The 26,487-nt window shown below is 44.4% G+C and overlaps 2 protein-coding genes across 6 annotated transcripts in view; both read left to right on the top strand.

Moving 5' to 3' along the window:
• Window positions 1–8,699, top strand: part of frmd3 (FERM domain containing 3) — a 120,152-nt gene extending 111,453 nt beyond the window's left edge. For all 5 annotated transcript variants that reach the window (XM_055918788.1, XM_055918787.1, XM_055918791.1 and 2 more), the window contains one exon: window positions 1,654–8,699. In XM_055918788.1, the coding sequence (XP_055774763.1) occupies window positions 1,654–2,345 (692 nt within the window). In that variant the 3' untranslated portion in view covers window positions 2,346–8,699. The remainder of the gene's footprint in view (window positions 1–1,653) is intronic.
• Window positions 8,700–9,651: 952 nt separating this feature from the next.
• LOC129853090 (uncharacterized) lies at window positions 9,652–26,248 on the top strand. The gene is made up of 14 exons (XM_055918786.1): window positions 9,652–9,715; window positions 9,932–11,183; window positions 11,343–11,481; window positions 12,644–12,756; window positions 14,110–14,168; window positions 14,836–14,977; window positions 15,182–15,345; window positions 15,949–16,103; window positions 16,259–16,336; window positions 16,604–16,793; window positions 17,290–17,417; window positions 17,626–17,742; window positions 24,495–24,602; window positions 24,898–26,248. The coding sequence occupies exons 2-14, from the start codon at window positions 9,986–9,988 to the stop codon at window positions 24,992–24,994; spliced, it is 2,688 nt and encodes an 895-aa protein (XP_055774761.1). The 5' UTR covers window positions 9,652–9,715; window positions 9,932–9,985; the 3' UTR covers window positions 24,995–26,248.
• The last annotated feature ends 239 nt before the right edge of the window (window positions 26,249–26,487 follow it).

Raw genomic sequence — 26,487 nt, 5'->3', positions numbered from 1 at the left:
CTGTGTTCTGGTGTTGGAGTCTGTTCTGTGTTCTAGTGTTGGAGTCTGTTCTGTGTTCTAGTGTTGGAGTCTGTTCTGTGTTCTAGTGTTGGAGTCTGTTCTGTGTTCTAGTGTTGGAGTCTGTTCTGTGTTCTAGTGTTGGAGTCTGTTCTGTGTTCTAGTGTTGGAGTCTGTTCTGTGTTCTAGTGTTGGAGTCTGTTCTGTGTTCTGGTGTTGGAGTCTGTTCTGTGTTCTAGTGTTGGAGTCTGTTCTGTGTTCTAGTGTTGGAGTCTGTTCTGTGTTCTAGTGCTGGAGATTGTTCTGTGTTCTAGTGTTGGAGTCTGTTCTGTGTTCTAGTGCTGGAGATTGTTCTGTGTTCTGGTGTTGGAGTCTGTTCTGTGTTCTAGTGTTGGAGTCTGTTCTGTGTTCTAGTGTTGGAGTCTGTTCTGTGTTCTAATGTTGGAGTCTGCTTTGTGTTCTAGTGTTGGAGTCTGTTCTGTGTTCTAGTGTTGGAGTCTGTTCTGTGTTCTAGTGTTGGAGTCTGTTCTGTGTTCTAATGTTGGAGTCTGTTCTGTGTTCTAGTGTTGGAGTCTGTTCTGTGTTCTAGTGTTGGAGTCTGTTCTGTGTTCTAGTGTTGGAGTCTGTTCTGTGTTCTAGTGTTGGAGTCTGTTCTGTGTTCTAGTGTTGGAGTCTCTTCTGTGTTCTAGTGTTGGAGTCTGTTCTGTGTTCTAGTGTTGGAGTCTGTTCTGTGTTCTAGTGTTGGAGTCTGTTCTGTGTTCTAATGTTGGAGTCTGTTCTGTGTTCTAGTGTTGGAGTCTGTTCTGTGTTCTGGTGTTGGAGTCTGTTCTGTGTTCCGGTGTTGGAGTCTGTTCTGTGTTCCGGTGTTGGAGTCTGTTCTGTGTTCTAATGTTGGAGTCTGTTCTGTGTTCTAGTGTTGGAGTCTGTTCTGTGTTCTAATGTTGGAGTCTGTTCTGTGTTCTAGTGTTGGAGTCTGTTCTGTGTTCTAGTGTTGGAGTCTTTTCTGTTCTAGTGTTGGAGTCTGTTCTGTGTTCTAGTGTTGGAGTCTGTTCTGTGTTCTAATGTTGGAGTCTGTTCTGTGTTCTAGTGTTGGAGTCTGTTCTGTGTTCTAGTGTTGGAGTCTGTTCTGTGTTCTAGTGTTGGAGTCTGTTCTGTGTTCTAGTGTTGGAATCTGTTCTGTGTTCTAGTGTTGGAGTCTGTTCTGTGTTCTAGTGTTGGAGTCTGTTCTGTGTTCTAGTGTTGGAGTTTGTGGTTAATGGCCTCTTACGTCTTCTTTATCGTCAGATTATTATTGCCATTACTTTCTAAAACAGACGCGCACACACACACGCACGCACGCACGCACACAAACACACACACACATGCACACACACACACACACACACACACATACGGATGCACACACAAGGATGCACAAACACACCGTAGTGATCTCAGGGAGTGGCTGAAAGAGCAGGGGCACCCAATGACAGCTATTTTGCAGCTCAGAGGAGCCAGCCAAGCTGTAGGATGATGACATTCTCCAGTCAGTTAATCTCCAGATTTATTTTAGAATCAGCTATTGGTTTTGACATGAAACTCGATAGCCTATCACTGAACTCAATAGGGTAAATAAGTGGATACGATTAAGTGAATATCGGCTCTCTCTTTTTACAGGACTACTGGCTCTGAAGGACTCTGTTCACTTGTCTCCCCTGAAGCCATCTACCACCCCCACGGAACGAGAGCTAGAGTGGCTGGAGGGCTCTGCTCTGGGGCAGCGCAAGGAGGAGGCCCCTACCAGGGCTGGGGGGGAGGCAGATGGACAGGAAGAGGATGAGGAGGAAGAGGAGGAAGAGGAGACGAGTGGAGTCCTGACCATCTCTGAGTTGGTGTACAACCCCTGTGCCAGCATGCTGCCCACGCCGGTGGACGACGGCCAGGGAGGGGTTGACCTGCTGTTCCAGAGCCCCATCCAGAGCCCTGCTCGCCTGCTGAGAGAGCTACATGCTGACCCTGACATCCAGGCCCAGCTGGTGGCCGAGAGGGTGCGTGACCGTGCCTTCGAGCGTGCACGTGTGGTGGGGAGGAGCATGCTAGGTAGCGGGCTTCGCCTCCTGACGAGGAATGAGCGGGTGAACACGTGGGTGCTGAGCGCGGTCCGCCTCATCGCCATGGTGGTAGGGGTGCTGCTGGTTACCGTACCGATGATGCTGCTGCTGCTGGAGTCGGACATAGACGTGTCGTTTTTGCACGAGATCAGGCAGACACCGGAGTTTGAGCAGTTCCACTACGAGTACTACTGCCCGCTGCGCCGCTGGATCCTCTGTAAGATCAGCATGGCCATGGAGAGGCTGGGATGGGACTGAAGAGGAGAGGAGACACACGAGTGGAAAGAGAAATGGAGGAGTAGGAAGAGAAGGGAAGTTGAGGGAGGGTTGCTTTCACTCTGTACCATGTTTCTGTCTGCTCGCTCCTGATGCTGACAAGCTGATGGGTATTGGTTGTGATTGGACAGTGATTTTCTAGTAGGTACAAGAAAAATATGTCTCTGGAGCTCATTTGATTGACTCTTCTCTTCATAACAGAGTCAGTGATTGATCCCAGACACTGTCAGTAATGGCGGAGTGGGCTGGATAGAGAGAGAACATAGATCTGAGAGCAACCCTGTATCACTGGCAACATAACAGCTACAGCCTATAGATAGATACACTACATGACCAAAAGTATGTGGACACCTGCTTGTCGAACATTTCATTCCAAAATTATGGGCATTAATATGGAGTTGGTCCCCCCTTTGCTGCTATAACAGTCTCCACTCTTCTGGGAAGGCTTTCCACTAGATGTTGGAACATTGCTGCGGGGACTTGCTTCTATTCAGCCACAAGCACATTAGTGAGGTCGGGCACTGATGTTGGGCAATTAGGCCTGGCTCACAGTCGGCATACCAATTCATCCCAAAGGTGTTAGATGGGGTTGAGGTCAGGGCTCTGTGCAGGCCAGTCAAGTTCTTCCCCACTGATCTTGACAAACCATTTCTGTATGGACTTCGCTTCGTGCATGGGGGCATTGTCATGCTGAAACAGGAAAGGGCCTTCCCAAAACTGTTGCCACAAAGTTGGAAGCACAGAATCTTCTAGAATGTCATTGTAGGCTGTAGCATTAAGATTTCCCTTCACTTGAACTAAGGGGCCTAGTCCTGACCATGAAAAACATCCCCAGATCATTATTCCTCCTCCACCAAACTTTACAGTTGGCACTATGCATTGGGTCAGGTAGCGTTCTCCTGGGATCCGCCAAACCCAGATTCGTCCGTCAGACTGCCAGATGGTGAAGATTGATTCATCACTCCAGAGTCGAATGGCGGCAAGCTTTACACCACTCCAGCCGACGCTTGGCATTGTGCATGGGGATCTTAGGCTTGTCTATGGATGGAAACCTATTTCATGAAGCTCCCGACAAACAGTTCTTGTGCTGACGTTGCTTCCAGAGGCAGTTTGGAACTCGGTAGTGAGCACTCGGTGGTCCTGTTCTGTGAGCTTGTGTGGACTACCACTTCGCGGCTGAGCCATTGTTGCTCCTAGACGTTTCCACTTCACAATAGCAGCACTTACAGTTGACCAGGGCAGCTCTAGCAGGGCAGAAATTTGAAGAACTGACTTGTTGGAAAGGTGGCATCTTATGACAGTGCCACGTTGAAGGCCACTGAGCTCTTCAGTAAGGCCGTTCTACTGCCAATGTTTGTCAATGGAGATTGCATGGCTGTGTGCTCGATTGTATACACCTGACAGCAACAGGTGTGGCTGAAATAGCCCAATCCACTCATTTGAAGGGGTGTCCACATACTTTTGTATATATAGTGTATATATGTATATTTACAACAAAAAAATGAATATTGATCAAAATAAATCTTTAAAGTTCTTTTTAATGTTTTGTAAAAAATAAATGTGATGCAAAGTATTTCAGGAATTTTTCAGTCAGAGGATCTACTTACAAGTTTATTGAAGCTATGGGTTGGGGGTCAAAGTCAACTATTTTTAAAGACTACTGTCACTCGACTTGACTGGTAGCACCGTGGGTTTTACTACAAAGATATAGCACAATCTTTTACAACACAGATGAACTGTTTCAGATTCTCTGATGTCATTGGAGTCAGGTGGCACAGGTTTGGTTAACTGTCTGTTTGTGTTGAACTAAATGTGATATTATTGAAGGTTTCAGTCAGTCTCCTGGCAAGTGGATTTGAGAGTTTTAACAAAAGTTGTAATATGTGATGTTAGCAACAGTAGAATACAGTGCCTTTCGGAAAGTATTAAGACCCCTTGACTTATTCCACATTTTGTTAGGTTACAGCCTTATTCTAAAATTGATTAAATCGTTTTTTTCCCTCATCAATCTGCATACCATGCCCAATAATGACAAAGCAAAAACAGTTTTTTAGAAATTGTTAATTGTTAAAGTTGTTAATTTATTAAAAATAAAGAACAGAAATATCACATTTACATGATTATTCAGACCGTTTAGTCAGTACTTTGTTGAAGTACCTTTGGCAGCGATTACAGCCTCGATTCTTCTTGGGAATGACGCTATACCTGTATTTGGGGAGTTTCTCCAAATCTTCTCTGCAGATCTTCTCAAGCCCCGTCAGGTTGGATGGGGAGAGTTGCTGCACAGCTATTTTCAGGTCTCTCCAAAGATGTTCGATCGGGTTCAAGTCCGGGCTCTGGCTGGGCCACTCAAGGACATTCAGAGACTTGTCCCGAAGCCCCTCCTGCGTTGTCTTGGCTGTGTGCTTAGGGTTGTTGTCCTGTTCGAAGGTGAACCTTCGCCCAGTCTGAGGTCCTGAGCGCTCTGAAGCAGGTTTTCATCAAGGATCTCTCTGTACTTTGCTCCATTCATCTTTCTCTCAATCCTGACCAGTCTCCCAGTCCCTGCCGCTGAAAAACATCCCCACAGCATGAAGCTGCCTCCACCGTGCTTTACCGTAGTGATGGTGCCAGGTTTCCTCCAGATGTGACACTTGGCATTCAGGCCAAAGAGTTAAATCTCGGTCTTTAGGTGCCTTTTGGCAAACTCCAAGCGGGCTGTCATGTGTGTTTTACTAAGGAGTGGCTTCCGTCTGGCCACTCTACCATAAAGGCCTGATTGATAGAGTGCTGCAGAGATGGTTGTCCTTCTGTAAGGTTCTCCCATCTCCACAGAGGAACTCTAAAACTCTGTCAGAGTGACCATTGGGCTCATGGTAACCTCCCTGACCAAGGCCCTTCTACCCCGATTGCTCAGTTTGGCCTGGCAGCCAACTCTAGGAAGAGTCTTGGTGGTTCCAAACGTCTTCTATTTAAGAATGATGAAGGCCACTGTGTTGTTGCGGACCTTCAATGCTGCAGAATTTTTGGGGGTATTCTTCCCCAGATCTGAGATCAATTCCTTCGATCTCATGGCTTGGTTTTTGCTCTAACATGCACTGTCAACTGTGGGACCTTAAATAGACAGGAGTGTGCCTTTCCACATCATGTCCAATCAATTAAATTTACCACAGGTGGACTCCCATCAAGTTGTAGAAACATCTCAAGGATGATCAATGGAAACAGGATGCACCTGAGCTCAATTTCGAGTCTCATAGCAAAGGGTATGAATACTTATGTAAATAAGGTATTTCTGGTTTTTATTTTTGTTAAATTTGCAAACATTTCTAAAAACTGTTTTCACTTTGTCATTATGGGGTATTGTGTGTAGATTGCTGAGGATTTTTATTTATTTAATCCATTTTAGAATAAGGCTGTAACGTAACAAAAGGTGGAAAAAGGCAAGGGGTCTGAAAACTTTCCGAAGGCACTGTATATCTAATGGTCAGTCGGAACTGAAATGCCAGGCTGTATAAAAAAGGAAAGTCATTCATGGCTGTTATTTTATGATTGTAGTGGTTGACCAATAAGATGATGCATTAGTAAGATATTGGGGAAGTATCGTGGCAGATGATTGGTAAGTGATGGCTTGAATGGGAGGGCCGTACAGCTGTCAGTCTAATATCTACTTATTACAGTAATATTGAGAGAAACAGCTGTTTGTTTGGGAAAAACATGTTCAGATTAATTGGTTGTGAGTGAAAGATAATAAAGGATGATTACATGAACAGAATTCTGATCAGCCGAAATAGCAAAATACACTTAATGGACAGTTTATTAGGTATACCCATCTAGCCCCCAGAACAGCCTGAATTCTTCAGAGCATAGAAATGTTTCTCAATTGATATCAAGGGACCTAACGTGTGCCATCAAAACATTCCCCACACCATCACACCACCGCCACCAGCCTGTACCGTTAACACCAGGCAGGATGGGGCAATGGACTCATGCTGCTTAAGCTGAATCCTGACTCTGCCATCAGCATGATGCAACAGAAACTGTGATTCGTCGGACAAGGCAATGTTTTCATTGCCTATTTCATCACTTAGGGCACTGGTTTTGCCCATTCTAACATTCAATGGAACAGTAACTGAATGCCTCCCTGCCTGTCTGCCTGCCTGCTTTATACAGCAAGACACGGCCACCTGACTCACTATCTGTAGGAGCGAATCATTTTCGTGAACGGGGTGAACCTAATAAACTGGCCACTGAGTGTATATCAATTTGGACCGTATTCTCAGGAAAGGACATACGCACGTTGAATTATGTCTCTGTGTGTGCAAACACAATATGATCTAAACAAACACCACATTGAAACACACAACTTACTTTATAGTCGTAAACATTTTGTGAATATAAAATATCCTTTAATTAACCCTATCATTATATCTCAACAGGTTTGTAGCCATAAATGTCAGTTAAATTCTGTATCTTTATTCTCTAACACACAGGCACTGACTCATTGTCACAGCTCAATCTTCTGGTCCCAATTTACAAGTACTCTAATGACCCACAATGTATTTAACTCGTCTGTAGTACTATAGGATGACCACAGAAATCACTCTCATTACCCCTATTCTATTAGCCACAGTGTAATCATCAAATGTGTTTTCATGTTAATAAACGATAACGTTATGCGTAACCAGCTTTAAACAGTGGGCTGAACCAAGGAGATGTTCTCTCACTGCACTGACTTCAAAACATACTCGTCTGCTTTTTCTCAGAGACATTACACCCCCCCCCCCCCCCCCCCCCCACACACACACACACACACACACACACACACAAGTATTACACAATGTATAGGCCTAATGTATACACATGTACAAAAAGACATGCCCTAGCGTCAGTACTTTGTTAATAGGCCACACCCTTTAGTGGGCCTGACCTCACTCATGCCGTGGATGAGCTCTGAACTGCAGACTGCATGCCTTCGTCTGTAAATACTGTTATATAGAGAAAAGCCAATCGTGGTGCAGAACTTTCTTTCTTGGTGTCTTTCCCTTGTAAGCGACCCATGTGTAGGTTACCTTCCAGCTTAGATGCATGCACGACATCCATATTTTAGCAAGGACAGTGGGTAGTGCACAGAATAACCTCGAGTGGCGTTGTGCAAGGTGTAGGGGGTTTTCAGTTCAGCGTTCGTTATTCTGAAAGCCACTAGAAGCCAATTGTACGGCTGAAATTTTTGGGGCATTAAAAGAAGTCAATCAGATGGCAAGAAATTAAATGATATAATGATGGTCAGATGAAATGCATAATGAAACCAGTGATCATGTAGAACCATAAACCAGTTTAGCAGATTCATTTGATTTAAATCCAGCACGTTTGATACTGCATTTCACAACATGGGGACTATTGTCCATTTGGAATTGTGTCTCAAGTAGAATAGGTTGCTTTTATGTGTCTGTGACCATAAACATAGCTAGATGTCTAACACCTGACCTTATTGCTAACAGATGTCACTGATGATGTTAGCATGGACACACACATCATGTTATCCATATCATAACATAACAAGTCGGCCTATGACGAAGGCCGTGGTATTCTGTGGACGATAAAGTTCTAAAGCCCAATAACACCGTAGCATTATCCTTTGTATTATCTATTTCTCAGCCTTTCTATAATGTTTTCTTAGCAGGGAAACTGCCCACAATGAAGCTCTTTTATTTGAGCTACAGAACATGTTTAGTTTGTTTTTAATGTTTTTCAATCAGTGTTTTAGGACTAAGAGTTGAAAGTACCATGCTAGTGATAAAGCTATGTCATCACAAGTTGAAAGACTGAAATGCAATTTATACACTGCTGATTTGGCCATCAAGACTGCTCGGCACAAATACTGTGATTAAAAAACAACATGCAATCACATGAGATGATGTCATACGTACCACCCACTTTCTCTTTAAGTGATCTGATTTAAAAAATGCAAAATAGATGAAGATCGTCCAGGTGTATGACACGTATATGCAAACCTGTAAGACATCACATGGTACAGATGGAAGGAGATGTTCTTTCATAGATTATTTCGATGTTAAATGGGCATGTAACGTGTTTTGCACGGATAGCAGCGTTACCCTCCGTAGCTGTTTGTTGTTATCAGTTCGTAGGACTTGTTTTTGTTATTCGGTCTCTTTTAAAACAACTCTGGGAGTAATTGAAAAAAAGAGCAAGTTTTCAGTTGTTTTACCACTGCTGGAACACAAAGCCTTATGAACTTTGTAAAGTGAATTTTGAATGTTTGTATGTTCAAAGAAAAACATGGTTGTTTTATATGTTAATACTGCCACAATAAAGCCCCCAAATGAATATATATTGAAATATGGTGTACTGTTAAGTTAATTAATTTATTGAACATAAAAGAGCATGTACACTTTTGAAATTAGCGCGACCTTCAATCAGAAAACATATCACGATATTTTAATAATATTGGCAAATAAGATTAATTAAAGGTCCAATGTAGCCATTTTTATCTCAATATCAAATAATTTCGGGGTAACAATTAAGTACCTTGCTGTGGTTGTTTTCAATAAAAGAATTCAACAAGAATAGCTACTTAGCAAAAAGCAACGACTGTCTCATTATGTTCACAGTATTATCCCAACCTCAAAGTGTGGAAATATATATAAAACACAGGAAAATCATGTTTTTGACTGCACTGGGCCTTTAAGCTTGTGGTTTATGTGGACTGTACATTGAAATACAAATTCTAAAACCCATTTTGTTTAACTAATGCCAATGTAACCCTACTCCATGGTGTATACTGTACGTGACTAGTGCGTGGTGGGACCCGGTTGTTTAAAAGGAGATTGTACACAGTAAATGCAGAGACATTTTCTTTCTTTCTTGGTATGATGAGTAAATCAACATGTCAATAACTTAGCTATAGAACCTTATGTAATCTAAAAGGATAAAGAGCACAGGCCTCGGTATAAAAGTGAACACACAGTGCTCTTGCAGTCAACTATTATTGTCAAGGAGTTAAATAAAGGTATGAATGACCTCAAGTGTCGCTTCCCAGATTTCACAGTCCATAGTCTCCGTATCGTGGTCTTGCAGAGTAGGTCTATTTATGTGGTTGACTATGCCTGCATTATTAATGTGGAAACAATATTGTTTTTACTCTAAAGCATTGTCCTTTGAAAGCATGCATTTACTTTCTCTATGAGGGTATACATTTGTATTTACATTTGTCGCTATGGAGACACTGGCCAAGCCCTGTAGTGGGCTGTCTCTCGCTGCAGTCTCCCTTGGTGAGTAAGTATGTGTCTTGTTTCTATAACAACGTTTGTGTGAGCAGCGCAGCAGCTGAAGGACCGGAGTGGAGAGACTTCTGGGTAAGAAGCTATTCTTATAGCAAATGATAACAACAAGTAAACATTTATATGGCAAACCACTTTCATTTGAATATGTGTGTAGGCTACTAGTTTCGTGTTTACTTCTGGTCTGTTGATTCTACTTAAGTGCATAGATGGCATACAGTATGTTTACAACCTTACAACCAAGGCTGTAGTACATAGAGTTTATCTCACTTTCTGTCATTTCGATTTCAGCATGGGTATGATTGGAGGGCCAACGAGGAGCAGCGAAAGGACGGGACGGTGGGAATGCAGACAGGATCAGATGGTGTAGTTCACATGATACTGGGTGTGGCCACAGAGTCAGAGGGTGTAACCAGCGGGTCAGAGAGGAGTGTGGTCCTGGGTCTAACAGTGAGTGTTAGCAGGGAGAGTTCTCTGGAGATGGATCCCGGTCTCCTGGAGGACTCACTCCTGACTGAGCAGCAGAAGCTACGCCATGTGTTGGACTGGGCTAAGAATTTCCTCGGGACCAGTCAGGATGGGCACAATCTCAGCAGAACCTCCCCTTCCTCCCCGCGTTTGTACTCTACTTCAGCTGCGCCTCGACTCGAGGTCGATGGAAGAGCTGCTGTCTGCCCCCTTGGAACCTTTCACAATCTTGTCAGAAGCAGAAGCGTGAGAGAAAATATGGTAGGCCAATCAGAGCCTCTGACCAGGCTTCCATACACCACCCCACTGCCCTGCCACACTCTCTCCCACACCCCAGGTGGCCGTGAGTTTTCTGGGCCTGAGTTTAAAGAGAACCCAGGGCATAAGGAGCTAGTCCTGTCCTCTGGGCCACAAGAGGATAACAATGACCAACCACGTTTCCTTGGTCTAGACAACCCTCAGGCAGACCAGACTACCCACAAACCAATAGCTCCTCAACCTGAGGGGAGAGATGGGGTTTCCATCAGTGAGAGCCTAAGAGACAGAGACAGTACCGTTACAACCTGTTGCTCCTCAGTGGACAGTGACACTACCCTATGGTTGCCTGGATATGGTCCTTTATCCAGAGCCCATGACCTCATATCAAGGGAAGGGGGTTGTGGAGAGAGAGAAGACAGAGTTTTGGGAATGCAGGAACACGAAGAGGAGAAGGCGGTGGCGGAGAAGGAGGACCCAAAAACAGGCCTTGAGGGAACCAGTAGTATCATACGTTATGAATCCTCTAGGGTCGCACTAGAGGGTGAACATCCAGATTGGGGAGCCAACGGCTGGGTGTCAGAGGGCCTGAGTGTGTATGAGGAGTATCTGCTGTGTGTGTCCCGTTTGGACCACCTCAGAACAGAGCAGAACCAAGCACCTGCAGACGTCATGACCCTACCCGCTGACCAAACGGCTGACCCCTCTGAGCAACCTCTGAGTGCTGAGCTGGTGGTTGCTAAGCAACACGTCCATCAGGACATCCACAACGAGGGGAGGCGTGCACCATTCAAGAGTTCAGAAGTGAAGAATGGTAGAGGTATGTCTCTAATATAGGACCAGCATCCTATTCAGACGTGAAATAAAACATACATACCTTACCTAGCGATGACGTACACACTCATTACATACAGCTCTGTGCGTTGTAGAGACCGTGCCATGATATCTCTGGGTGTGTTCTTTGTTTGCCTTTGGTCAGTGATGCAGCCCAAGAGCAGCGGAGGTCAACCTGGTGTCAGGAGTCAGGCTCGTGTCAGAGGTCGCGGTCATTCCTGGAGGTTCTGGGAAAGGTCAAGCCTCTGCTGGTCATCCTTCACTCATGGAGAAGTGCTGCCACGGTAACATCTCTCATGAGAAATGCTGCCACGGTAACGTCTATGATGAGAAGAGCTGCCACGGTAACATCTTTCATGAGAAGAGCTGCCACGGTAACATCTTTCATGAGAAGTGCTGCCATGGTAACATCTTTCATGAGAAAAGCATCTGCGAAATGGCATAACACAATTTTTTGTAAAAAATGTAAGTGAGTACTGGCACTTTTTTCATTCCACTAAGAGCACTGGAGGCTGCCCTGTGGCAAGTCACACTCAAAGGGAGTCACACTGCCATCTGTAGTCTATCAGCGGGACTGCACCTGCACTCAGAAAGACATCAGCATGCGTGTATTCGTTAGTGTACAAAAGCTGAAGAACATACACACATCCAGGTAGTTTCCGCAGGTGGTGGAGTTGTAGGTAAACTCATGGAAAACAGGAAGGAAAACACTGCTGCTCATGCTCCCAGGTGAAATTTATTTACAACGTTTCCACCCTCAGGTCTTCATCAGGCATCCATGTCCCAGGTAGGGGTGGAAGGTCCTATATATAGGGGCTGTACTCATTAGTGCACACCATGGTAAAGCGTAGCAAAACATTTTGCAACAGACAAAGTTTTGCAGTTATAATGGGCATTGGGGCGGCAGGTAGCCTAGTGGTTAGTGTTGGACTAGTAACTGGACGGTTGCAAGATCGAATCCCCGCGCTGACAAGGTAAAAATCTGTCATTCTGCCCCTGAACAAGGCAGTTAACCCACTGTTCCTAGGCTGTCATTGAAAATAAGAATTTGTTCTTAACTGACTTGCCGAGTTAAATAAAATTGAAATTATTGGAGAAGTTCAGGTTAGTCCCTCCCTGTTTTCACCCTTTTGCTTCCATTTAGTTCCTAGTTTATAGCCTGACCTCTAGAGATTGTATTTTTTTATTTTTATTTAACCTTTATTTAACTAGGCAAGTTAAGAACAGTTAAGAACAGTCAGTTAAGAACAAATTCTTATTTACAATGACGGCCTACCAAAAGGCAAAAGGCCTCCTGCGGGGACGGGGGCTAGGATTATTATATATATTTGTATATATATAAGACAAAACACACATCACAACAAGAGAGACAACACAACTCTACATAATACTGTAGCCAGACAGATGAGATGAACTGTCACTGCCATCTCCCTCCTTTGGCTGCAGGTCCCAGCTCCCCAACAGACCCCACTCAGCAGGTGTAGTGTCTAAACGGACGTCCCCATCTGAAAGTTCTTATTCTGGACCCAAACCACCTGCAGCACTTCAGCTCCCCCTGGGTGAGCACAGCAGAGACAACTGCTACACTAGATTACTATATCACTGATGCACATTATAATGTATGTGGAACAGTTTATAGTATATCAAATCTTAGTTTATAGATACCCTTTTTATCTGTAGTATACTGTCTAACTAAACCCTTTATCAAGTGTAATTACCACAGTAATAGATAAACAAGTTAATTAAACCAGTATTGTTATAACTCCAAGTAGTCACCAATTATTACAGAACCCTGTTTCTTGGAACGCAAAGTTATACAAGAATCCAGAATCCAGAATGCAGAATGCAGGGCATAAAAGGTTGAAAAAGTTACATAATGCATGCTATGATTTTTGGGGAAACTCAAGATCTTGGTTTGAAATTAATTTCGCCTCTCACAACCCCGCAATAGTCATAAGACTCTTCACGGATTTAGACAGAATGAGAGCGAGATTACACTCACACACACACACCCAGACACACGCACACACACATGCACACACAGACACACACACACACGCACACACACACACACACGCACACACAGACACACACAGACACACACACACGCACGACACACACACACACACACACACACACACACACACACACACACACACACACACACACACGCACAGACACACAGACACACACACACACACGCACAGACACACACAGACACACACACACACACGCACAGACACACACACACACACGCACAGACACACACACAGACACACACACACACACACACACACGCACAGACACACACAGACACACAGACACACACACACGCACAGACACACACGCACACACACACACACACACGCACAGACACACACACACAGACACACACAGACACACACACACACACACACACACACACACACACACACACACACACACACACACACACACACACACACGCACAGACACACACACACACACGCACAGACACACACACACACACGCACAGACACACACACACACACGCACAGACACACACACACACACACACACACACACACACACACACACACACACACACACACACACACACACACACACACACACACACACACACACACACGCACGCACAGACACACTCACCCTTGCTGTTACAGGTCTTTCATTTGATTTCCCTGTTTTTGTTTTGCTCCACTGTTTGGTTTGCTTCCTGTCTTTTAGTTTGTTGTGGGTTTTTCTTTTGTTTGCCTCTTCTTGGGAACATTTTGTGGGGCACTCATGGTGGGTGTCTTTTAGGTCCCATTTGTTGTTGCTAGTCAACTTTAAGTGGACACCCACCATAACTGGTATGTTGTTTTGTATCTGTATCACACATGCCTGATGTAAAGCATTTTGTACATCTTTAGGCAGTGCTGTGAATACCAATGCAACTAATATTCCTGTGACCAGGGCTCTCAAACTGGCAGTAAGATGCATTTCTATACTGTATTTCATTACTGACCGCTAAACAGTCAAACAGCTGAGCACTGGTTATGTACATCTGTGGTGTGTGTGTTGAGTGTAGTGTACTGGTGTGTGTGTTGATGGTAGTGTACTGGTGTGTGTGTTGATGGTAGTGTACTGGTCTGTGTGTTGAGTGTAGTGTACTGGTGTGTGTGTTGATGGTAGTGTACTGGTGTGTGTGTTGATGGTAGTGTACTGGTGTGTGTGTTGATGGTAGTGTACTGGTGTGTGTGTGTGTGTTGAGTGTATTGTACTGGTCTGTGTGTTGAGTGTAGTGTACTGGTCTGTGTGTGTTGATGGTAGTGTACTGGTGTGTGTGTTGATGGTTGTGTACTGGTCTGTGTGTTGAGTGTAGTGTACTGGTCTGTGTGTTGAGTGTAGTGTACTGGTGTATGTGTGTGTTGATGGTAGTGTACTGGTCTGTGTGTTGAGTGTAGTGTACTGGTGTGTGTGTTGATGGTAGTGTACTGGTGTGTGTGTGTGTGTGTGTGTTAAGTGTAGTGTACTGGTCTGTGTGTTGAGTGTAGTGTACTGGTGTGTGTGTTGACGGTAGTGTACTGGTGTGTGTGTTGATGGTAGTGTCCTGGTGTGTGCGTTGAGTAATCAGTAGAATACACTCTCTCTCCCAGCCTGTAGGGGGCTGTGTACAGTGGCTCTCTCTCCCTGATGAGGTATGGGTATCCATACTGTCCCTCCTGCCACACAGAGATCTGTCTACAGTGGCCCAGGTCTGCCTCCACTTGCTCCGACTGGCCAATGACCACACACTATGTAAGTCTCTGAGGAAGTGAATGAACGAGTGAGTGAGGTGTGTGGGTCTTCCTCTGTCCCCAGCGTCCCCTAGTAAGACTCTCTGGAGAAACAGGAGTTAATGAGTGCTGTGAAATCACACACACACACACAAACAACAGTATACCCATAATACTTATATCAAAGTAAAAATGTTTACTTCTTTCAAACTGTATTTCTCTTTAGGGCAGGTTGTTAGTGTGGAGAACAGCTCATCTTTAACTGACCAATGGCTGAGCAGTGTGGGCGGGCGTAATCCTCGAAGCCTGACTATCTACAGGTGCAGCGGACTGTCAATCACCCCGAGCGGACTAGAGGAGTTTTTCAAACTAAGTCAAGCCTCTCTGGAGGTAGTTTTTTTTATTTTATTTTTTATTTTAAATTTTCTCCACAATTTTCGTGGTATCCAATCGCTAGTAATTACTATCTTGTCTCATCGCTACAACTCCCGTACGGGCTCGGGAGAGACGAAGGTTGAAAGCCACGAGTCCTCCGAAGCACAACCCAACCAAGCCGCACTGCTTCTTAACACAGCGCGCCTCCAACCCGGAAGCCAGCCGCACCAATGTGTCGGAGGGAACACCGTGCACCTGGCCCCCTTGGTTAGCGTACTGCGCCGGCCCGCCACAGGAGTCGCTGGAGCGCGATGAGACAAGGATATCCCTACCGGCCAAACCCTCCCTAACCCGGACGATGCTAGCCCAATTGTGCGTAGCCCTACGGACCTCCCGGTCGCGGCCGGCTGCGACAGAGCCTGGGCGCGAACCCAGAGACTCTGGTGGCGCAGCTAACACTGCGATGCAGTGCCCTAGACCACTGCGCCACCCGGGAGGCCCGGAGGTAGTTTTAACCTACTGCTGTGTTGTACAGAAAGATCAAGAACTGTAATAATGTGAATCAAACAAAAACACAGTTATTTTCGTCCCGTTGTGAGACCTGTTCATTGGCTACAGGTGCTGAGTGTGACAAGCTGCAGTGGGCCTGGTCTCCATGGTGACCTGGTGCTGACTCTGAGTGGTCAACACTGTGATCACATGACCTGTGTAGACGTCAGCTGGAGTGGAGCGACTGACACGGGCATCAAAGCACTGACTGACACCTGCACTGGGTAGGCCGTAGTGCCATTACCATCATTAACACATGTTTCATGTAAAAATTATCACATTTGATGATATCGCAGTCTGATGTTGTTACATAATGATATGAGTTTATCAAGGCTTTCAGATAACATGAAATAACATGGTTTATGACTCATGTCTGCAGCCTGAAGACTGTTGTTCTCAATGGTTGCCAAGTTACAGATGAAGCCCTGAATGCCCTCGTCATAAGATGCAGAGACAGGTGAGTTGCAAAAAAGTGTGGAAAAGGCTTTTGTACTTTGGTGTGTGTGTGTGTGTGTGTGTGTGTGTGTGTGTGTGTGTGTGTGTGTGTGTGTGTGTGTGTGTGTGTGTGTGTGTGTGTGTGTGTGTGTGTGTGTGTGTGTGTGTGTGTGTGTGTGTGTGTGTGTGTGTGTGTGTGTGTGTGCGTGCGTGCGTGCGTGCGTGCGTGCGTGCGTGCGTGCGTGTGTGTGTGGTAACTTGTATGTTAGTTTTAATGTGTGTGTACCAGTCTGCGCAGGTTGGAGGTGTTTGGCTGCCTGTCTATCAGTCCCTCATGTCTGAACACAGTGTCAGAGTTGTGTCCTGGGCTGGAGACTCTGAACATCGGCCAGATCCCTAAGGTCACTCACACCTATCTGACACTGGTGACATCACGACTCAAACGCCTTCACTCCCTTAACCTGACTGGACTGCACGCAGTAAGTGTGCATGTGTGTACATGTGTGTGTGTGCATTTGGTGCTTAGTAGTCAAATCAAATCAGATCAAATCTTATTGGTCACATACACATGGTTAGCAGATTTTAATCCGAGTGTAGTGAAATGCTTGTGCTTCTAGTTCCGACTGTGCAGTAATATCTAACAAGTAATCTAACAAATTCACAACTACCTTATACACACAAATGTAAAGGGATTAATAAGAATATGTACATATACTGTAAATATATGAATGAGTGATGGCCGTGCGGCATAGGCAAGATGCAGTAGATGGTGTAGAATACAGTATATATGTACATATGAGATGAGTAATGTAGGATATGTAAACATTATTTTAAAGTAGTCATTGATGTTCATCACACCTGTTCTGTATCAAACACCTTCACTGCCTTTGACTGGACTGCATGCAGTAAGTGTGTGTGTGTGTGCGTGTGTGTGTGTGTGCTTAGTAGTCATTGATGTTCATCCCACCTGTATAGGTGAGTGATCAGACAGTTCATCAGGTCCTCCTGCAGTGCCCTGACCTCCAGAGGCTGACCCTCAGCTCCTGCCCTGGAGTCACTGACATGAGCCTGCACAAGATCAGCACCCACGCTCCCCACATCAGGTATGCTTCTGTGTATACGCAAACAGCCAGCCTGTAAGTCACTCATTCATTCAGTCATTCACTCTTGTTTCACACGTGTGTGTGTGTGTGTGTGTGTGTGTGTGTGTGTGTGTGTGTGTGTGTGTGTGTGTGTGTGTGTGTGTGTGTGTGTGTGTGTGTGTGTGTGTGTGTGTGTGTGTGTGTGTGTGTGTGTGTGTGTGTGTGTCAGGTTGTTGGATCTAAGTGGCTGCGGTAAGGTGAGTGATGCTGGTGTTAAGGCTGTAGCTGTGGCCTGTAGATGCCTGCAGCACCTGGACCTGAGCTCCACTGCCACAGGGAACAGAGGGTAGGCTACACTATCAGTGTGTCTTAAATGGCACCCTATTTCCTTTATAGTGCACTACTTGTATTGTGTGTTTATTTGGATCCTCATTAGCTTTTGCAAAAGCAGCAGATACTCTTCCTGGGGTCCATAGGGTTCTGATAGTGTACTATATAGGGAACCCGGTGCCATTTGGGACGGAGACTATGTTACAGGGCTACTATAATACATCACATACTCTGACTCAACCTGCACTTGAATTGCACTTCCACTGGTTGCCGTGTCTGTAACTTTGTTGACACACAACACATTAATATTGTTCATTGGACTCTTCCATTAATCTGCACACTATGAAAGGGATTGGTTATTCACTAGCAACAAACTACTAGAGACTTTAATGACCGTACAGTGACCACTGTCATAAAGACGCAATGATTAAGCTCTGACCACTGCTTTTAACCCAGCTGATTACAAAGCCCACTCGTCCAAACTTAAAGGACCCTACGAAATCGACTTTGATTGACCTCCTATTTACAAATACTCCAGAGAAATATTCTGGGAGTGGGGTATTTGCTTTGGATATTAGTGACCAATGCCTCATTGTATGTGTCAGGGATATACAGATGCCTAGATCCAAACTTTGTTTTATTAACAAGAGGAATTTTTACAATTTCAATGAACAGGTTTTTGTTTGTGATCTTTATTTTGGTGATTTTGATTTTATTCAGAGTTGGCTCTGAACCACTTTTCAAATGTTTCAATTGTATTGTAGATAAACATGCTCCCTTTAAAAGCTGAGAATTAAAAATAAGTATTGCCCTTGGTTCAGTTCAGCGCTATCTGAAGTCATACACAACAGAGATTCACAGACTGCAGTCTTTCAGGCGATTGAGAAATCTGTGTGTAAAACTAGTTAAAAAAGCAAAATTAGATATTATGTTAATACACTATCTGAATGTACAAGGAACCCAGCTACATTTTGGAAAGCTGTTACATCACTGAAGGGTTGTGTCTCCTCTTCTCTCCCCCAAATAATTAATTTAGATCCCGGCCCTATCACTAACAAAATTGATATCATTAATGCATTAATCACCATTTTATCTCCGCGGGTTATATATTTGAATGTATTTCAAAGGCAGCTCTTGAAAAGAGTAGTTAGGATGTAGATGGTGAAAATCTATTGAATGATACTGAACATGCTGGTCAGGAGTTTTCAGAAATTCACTGATAAAGAAGTCCTTGATGCTTTGCTAACATTAGACAGACAAAATCCACAGTGGCTAATCATTTGGAGCCTGGTCTGTTTAAGTGTGCAGCTCCCCTTATTGCTGACTCTGTAGCACACATTTTTTATTTAACATTGTTATCAGGAAGTATTCCAAAAGCATGGAAATCCGCATATGTGTTGCCACTCATTAAGGGTGGCGATACAAATGATCTTGACAACTTTCGCCTCATTTCAAGACTACCTTGTATAGCTAAGATTCTTAAATACTTGGTTAATGTACCAGTTCGTTCCTTTTTATCTGATAATTTTATTTTTTTATATAAACCAATCAGGGTTTAGGCCTCGGCATAGTACTACCACGGTAACAACGCTAGTTGTTAATGATCTTGTCAATGCCTTGGTTGCTAAAAAGAGCTGTGCTGCCTTGTTCATTGACCCGTCAAACCCGTTTGACACTGTTGATTATTCTGTTTTGCTAAAGAAGTTATCAAGAATAGGCCTGGGATATACAGCCTGTTTATGGTTTCAGAATTATCTTAGCGACAGAACTCAGGCCATCTTACCAGATGGGGTTAAATCTGAATTTCTTGAGATTCAAAAAGGTGTTCCTCAGGGTTCGATTTTGAGTCCATTATTGTTCACCTTGTATATTAATGACATAGGAAACACTGTTAATACTTGTAACATTCATCTCTATGTAGATGACACAGTTTTGTATTACTGTGCCACCTCAGTGCAACAGGCCATTCGTGAACTTCAGCATGACTTTGATTCAATTCAGAAATCACTTACAGATCTTAAATTAGTGTTAAATACAAGTAAAACCAAGCTCATGCTGTTCTCTAGGTCACGAAATGTTGACCCTGAGGACCTGCATATGTGCGCTACAAATGGAGCCCAAATTGTGCGTGTTTATCAATATAAGTACCTGGGTATCTTGATTGATGACAAGTTGTCCTTCATAACGCATATAGAAAATATGACTAAGGAGCTAAGATCCAAGATTTTTTTATATCAAGATAAATCATGCCTCAGTATTGAAAATACAATTCTCTTTGGTTATATTGTTTACTTGCATGTGCCAACCTCTGTTTTGAAACCCTTGGATGCAGTCTACCATTCTGCAATACGTTTTATCACAGGGGTTCATGTCCGGGCCTCTCATGGACATTCTTGTCCGGAAGCCACTCCTGCGTTGTCTTGGCTGTGTGCGTATTGTCGTTGTCCTGTTGGAAGGTGAACATTCGCCGCTGTCTGAGGTCCTTAGGTCCTCAAGGCTAATCTGAAAACGAAACTCCCTAAATTCTATCAGCATATCGATTGTGCTACCAGGGCTGGTAAAACCTTGGATCATTGTTATACTAACTTCCGCGACGCATATAAGGCCCTCTCCCGCCCTCCTTTCGGAAAAGCTGACCACGACTCCATTTTGTTGCTTCCAGCCTACAAACAGAAACTAAAACAACAAGCTCCCTCGCTCAGGTCTGTTCAGCGCTGGTCCGACCAATCTGATTCCACGCTTCAAGACTGCTTCGATCACGCGGATTGGAATATGTTCCGCATTGCGTCCAACAACAACATTGACGAATATGCTGATTCGGTGAGCGAGTTCATTAGAAAGTGCATTGACGATGTCGTACCCACAGCAACGATTAAAACATTCCCAAACCAGAAACCGTGGATTGACGGCAGCATTCGCGTGGAACAGAAAGCGCGAACCACTGCTTTTAACCAGGGCAAGGTGACCGGAAACATGACCGAATACAAACAGTGTAGCTATTCTCTCCGCAAGGCAATCAAACAAGCTAAGTCCCAGTACAGAGACAAAATAGAGTCGCAATTCAACAGCTCAGACACAAGAGGTATGTGGCAGGGTCTACAGTCAATCACGGATTACAAAAAGAAAACCAGCCCCGTCGCGGACCAGGTTGTCTTGCTCCCAGACAGGCTAAATAACTTTTTTGCTCGCTTTGAGGACAATACAGTGCCACTGACACGGCCCGCTACCAAAACCTGCGGGCTCTCCTTCACTGCAGCCGAGGTGAGTAAAACATTTAAACGTGTTAACCCTCGCAAGGCTGCAGGCCTAGACGGCATTCCCAGCCGTGTCCTCAGAGCATGCGCAGACCAGCTGGCTGGTGTGTTTACGGACATATTCAATCAATCCTTATCCCAGTCTGCTGTTCCCACATGCTTCAAGAGGGCCACCATTGTTCCTGTTCCCAAGAAAGCTAAGGTAACTGAGCTAAACGACTACCGCCCCGTAGCACTCACTTCCGTCATCATGAAGTGCTTCGAGAGACTAGTCAAGGACCATATCACCTCCACCCTACCGGGCACCCTAGACCCACTCCAATTTGCTTACCGACCCAATAGGTTCACAGACGATGCAATCGCAACCACACTGCACACTGCCCTAACCCATCTGGACAAGAGGAATACCTATGTGAGAATGCTGTTCATCGACTACAGCTCAGCATTTAACACCATAGTACCCTCCAAACTCGTCATCAAGCTCGAGACCCTGGGTCTCGACCCCGCCCTGTGCAACTGGGTCCTGGACTTCCTGACGGGCCGCCCCCAGGTGGTGAGGGTAGGTAACAACATCTCTACCCCGCTGATCCTCAAGACTGGGGCCCCACAAGGGTGCGTTCTGAGCCCTCTCCTGTACTCCCTGTTCACCCACGACTGCGTGGCCATGCACGCCTCCAACTCAATCATCAAGTTTGCGGATGACACTACAGTGGTAGGCTTGATTACTAACAACGACGAGACGGCCTACAGGGAGGAGGTGAGGGTCCTCGGAGTGTGGTGTCAGGAAAATAACATCACACTCAACGTCAACAAAACAAAGGAGATGATTGTGGACTTCAGGAAACAGCAGAGGGAGCACCCCCCTATCCACATCGACGGGTCAGTAGTGGAGAAGGTGGAAAGTTTTAAGTTCCTCGTGTACACATCACGGACAAACTGAATTGGTCCACCCACACAGACAGCGTTGTGAAGAAGGCGCAGCAGCGCCTCTTCAACCTCAGGAGGCTGAAGAAATTTGGCTTGTCACCAAAAGCACTCACAAACTTCTACAGATGCACAATCGAGAGTATCCTGTCGGGCTGTATCACCGCCTGGTACGGCAACTGCTCCGCCCACAACCGTAAGGCTCTCCAGAGGGTAGTGAGGTCTGCACAACGCATCACCGGGGGCAAACTACCTGCCCTCTTGACACCTACACCACCCAATGTCACAGGAAGGCCATAAAGATCATCAAGGACAACAACCACCCAAGCCACTGCCTGTTCACCCCGCTATCATCCAGAAGGCGAGGTCAGTACAGGTGCATCAAAGCAGGGACCGAGAGACTGAAAAACAGCTTCTATCTCAAGGCCATCAGACTGTTAAACAGCCACCACTAACATTTAGCGGCCGCTGCCAACATACTGACTCAACTCCAGCCACTTTAATAATGGGAATTGATGGAAATTATGTAAAAATGTACCACTAGCCACTTTAAACAATGCCACTTAATTTAATGTTTACATACCCTACATTACTCATCTCATATGTATATACTGCACTCTATATCATCTACTGCATCTTGCCATCTTTATGTAATACATGTATCACTAGCCACTTTAAACTATGCCACTTTATGTTTACATACCCTACATTACTCATCTCATATGTATATACTGTACTCTATACCATATACTGCATCTTGCCTATGCCGTTCTGTACCATCACTCATTCATATATCTTTATGTACATATTCTTTATCCCTTTACACTTGTGTGTATAAGGTAGTAGTTGTTGAATTGTTAGGTTCGATTACTTGTTGGTTATTACTGCATTGTCGGAACTAGAAGCACAAGCATTTCGCTACACTCGCATTAACATCTGCTAACCATGTGTATGTGACAAATAAAATTTGATTTGATTTGATTTGATTTTGAGTACTCTGGATCAGGTTTTCATCAAGGATCTCTCTGTACTTTTCTCCATTCATTTTCCCCTCGATCCTGACAAGTCTCCCAGTCCCTGCCAATGAAAAACATCCCCACAGCATGATGCTGCCACCACCATGCTTCCCCGTAGGGATGGTATTGGCCAGATGATGAGCAGTGTCTGGTTTCCTCCAGACGTGATGCTTGGCATTCAGGCTAAAGAGTTCAATCTTGGTTTCATCAGACCAGATAATATTGTTTCTCATGGTCTGAGAGTCCTTTAAGTGCCTTTTGGCAAACTCCAAGATTGCTGTCATGTGCCTTTTACTGAGGAGTGGCTTCCGTCTGGCCACTCTACCATAAAGGCCCGATTGGTGGAGGGCTGCAGAGATGGTTGTCAATCTGCAAGGTTCTCCCATCTCAACAGAAGAACTCTGGAGCTCTGTCAGAGGGACTATTAGGTTCTTGGTCACCTCCCTGACCAATGTCCTTCTCCCCCGATTGCTCAGTTTGGCCTTGCGGCCAACTCTAGGAAGAGTCTTGGTGGTTCTAAACCTCTTCCATTTAGGAATGATGGAGGTTCTTGGGAACCTTCAATGCTGCAGACATTTTTTGGTACCTTTACCCAGATCTGTGCCTCGACTCAATCCTGTCTCTGAGCTTTACGGACAATTTCTTCGACTGCATGGCTTGGTTTTTTCTCTGACATGCACTGTTAACTGTGGGACCTTACATAGACAGGTGTGTGCCTTTCCAAATCATGTTCAATCAATTGAATTTACCACAGGTGGACTCCAATCAAGTTGTAGAAACATCTCAAGGATGATCAATGGAAACAGGATGCACCTGAGCTCAATTTTTTTGTCTCATAGCAAAGGGTCTGAATATTTATGTAAATAAGGTATTTCTGTTTTTTATTTCCATTACATTTGAAACAATATTTTAAAATATGTTTTCACTTTGTCATTATGGGGTATTGTTGGTAGATTGATAAGGATTTTTTATTTATTTAATCAATTTTAGAATAAGGTTGTAACGTAACAAAATGTGGAAAAAGTAAAGGGGTCTTATTACTTTCCCGAATGCACTGTATATATATATATATACTTTTTTTGAGACAGTTTGCTACAGCAAGAATATAATCACTGACTGTGTGTGTAACTTGTGTGTCACTGACTGTGTGTGTAACTTGTGTGTCACTGACTGTCTGTGTAACTTGTGTGTCACTGACTGTGTGTGTAACTTGTGTGTCACTGAGTGTGTGTGTAACTTGTGTGTCACTGACTGTCTGTGTAACTTGTGTGTCACTGACTGTGTGTGTAACTTGTGTGTCACTGAGTGTGTGTGTAACTTGTGTGTCACTGACTGTCTGTGTAACTTGTGTGTCACTGACTGTGTGTGTAAATCGTGTGTCACTGACTGTGTGTGTAACTTGTGTGTCACTGACTGTGTGTGTAACTTGTGTGTCACTGACTGCATGTGTAACTTGTGTGTCACTGACTGTCTGTGTAACTTGTGTGTCACTGACTGTGTGTGTAAATCGTGTGTCACTGACTGTGTGTGTAACTTGTGTGTCACTGACTGTGTGTAACTTGTGTCCCTGACAGGGTGAGCCTGTTGGCAAAGTACTGCAGCACTCATCTCCACACTGTCAAACTGAGCTTCTGCCAGATCAGCCCAGAGGCCATCCACAACCTCAGCAGGCAGTGCAAACGGTAAACTAAAGCACACATGCATGTCAACGACGTAGGGTGGTTTACCCCACTAGCGGCTAAGGTTAACATTGGGGAGGGGAAGCTGATCCTAGATCTGTACCTTGGGAAACCCTGGAGGCATAACACAATAAAAGCAGATATATTGAGAGGAAAAATCAACGACCCTTAGAAATTTCAGTTTTCTGTTGATTTCTGTTCAGGGATTTTTAATAAGGGCTTTATAAAAAAAAGTCTAATAGGCCTATCTCTCTCTCTCTCTCTCTCTCTCTCTCTCTCTCTCTCTCTCTCTCTCTAGGTTGAAGCTACTGCATCTCTACGGCTGTGCCTACATCCCTACTGAGAAGGAGATCAGAGACATCAACCCCACTGTTACACTCTACCCGTTGACTTGATACACACACACAGACACACTTATTGTTGAAATTGGTATCACATCTGACAAACTCCTCCACAGTTACCACAGAGGCATGACTGTAAATACAGCCTGTGTGATATAAAGAATGAAGAGTGCCCACAGCACAAGTGTGTCAAGGGCACTCCTTCCATCACCTCCTTCATACAGTGATGTGGTGTCAGGCAAGCTTTATCCACATTACATCTATCTAGTCAAGGTACAAATATGTTGTAGATTTGTTATTTATTTTTTTACATGCTGATTGTTAGTGAAAGTTTCCCATTCTCTGGGAGGCTCCCGAGTGGTGCAGCAGTCTAAGGCACTGCATCTCAGTGCAAGAGGCGTCACTACATCCCCTGGTTTAAATCCAGGCTGTATCACATCTGGTTGTGATTTGGAGTCCCATAGGTACAATTGGCCCAGCATGGTCCAGGTTTGGCCAGCGTAGACCGTCATTGTAAATAAGAATTTGTTCTTAACTGACTTCCCTAGATAAATAAAGGTTAAATACAAAATATCTAGCAGCCAGACAGAATGGGGTCTTGGTCTTCTAGACTATCTCTATGGAAACACTTTTTTTGTGTGTGTGTTTCGTTTATTCAACCTATTACAGGTAATTATGTTACTGCGCTCGTCCGGACGCACAGTTCTTGTTTGTTTTGTGCCTCTTTTTCTCAAAGTTGTGAGGTTGACACAAGAGAGTGCTAAAGTAGGTGAGCCGCGTCAGCGTACCATTCCGCAATACGTTTTATCACAGGGGACACTTTTAGGACTCATCATTGTAGTCTGTATGAAAATGAGGGATGGACTTCTTTGTCTGGAAGAAGAGAGCTGCATTCTCTTGTATTTATTTACAAAGATATCTTACAGAACCTCCCTCCGTATGGAACTTCATTAATTAAGGTAAGAATTATAAGTTAACAAACCTGTTCTCAGGAATGGATAACACTAGAACCCTTCAGTCTCCACAGATTTGGGAAAATCTGCGTTTTGTTTTTAGGCCCATAATTTGTGGAACAATCTGCAGAGTTCACTGCAGTTAGATGTGCTGGTGCCACTCAGGAAGTTTAAATGATTGATTGAAGACTTCTATGTCGTTGAATGTGATTGTTTTTATTAAATATGTTTATTTTGGTTTATTGAGTGCTGAATTATATTGTTTTATACACAAATGTGTCCATGTTGCTTTCTAATTCTGTTTTTATTGTAATGTATACAGGGCTCTCTTGTAAAATAGATTTTTAATCTCAAATTGACTCCATGTTTAAATGAAGGTTGAAAAAATAACAATAAATTATCCGAGCACAGACAGCATCACAATGGTCACTGGCCACACAGCTTGGCCTCTGAACCCTGACGTATCTGCACGCCAGGAGAACACTCCCCCGCTGCCCAGCAACCACACCTTCACTATGGTCAAAGAGTTAGAGAGTCTGGAGCTCTGTCAGAGTGACCATCGGGTTCTTGGTCACCTCCCTGACCAAGGTCCTT

This window comes from Salvelinus fontinalis, chromosome 4 (genome assembly GCF_029448725.1).
Source record: "Salvelinus fontinalis isolate EN_2023a chromosome 4, ASM2944872v1, whole genome shotgun sequence".
NCBI lineage: Eukaryota > Metazoa > Chordata > Actinopteri > Salmoniformes > Salmonidae > Salvelinus > Salvelinus fontinalis.
The sequence above is the reverse complement of the archived record's forward strand: the minus strand, read 5'-3'. Positions and strand labels throughout refer to the sequence as shown.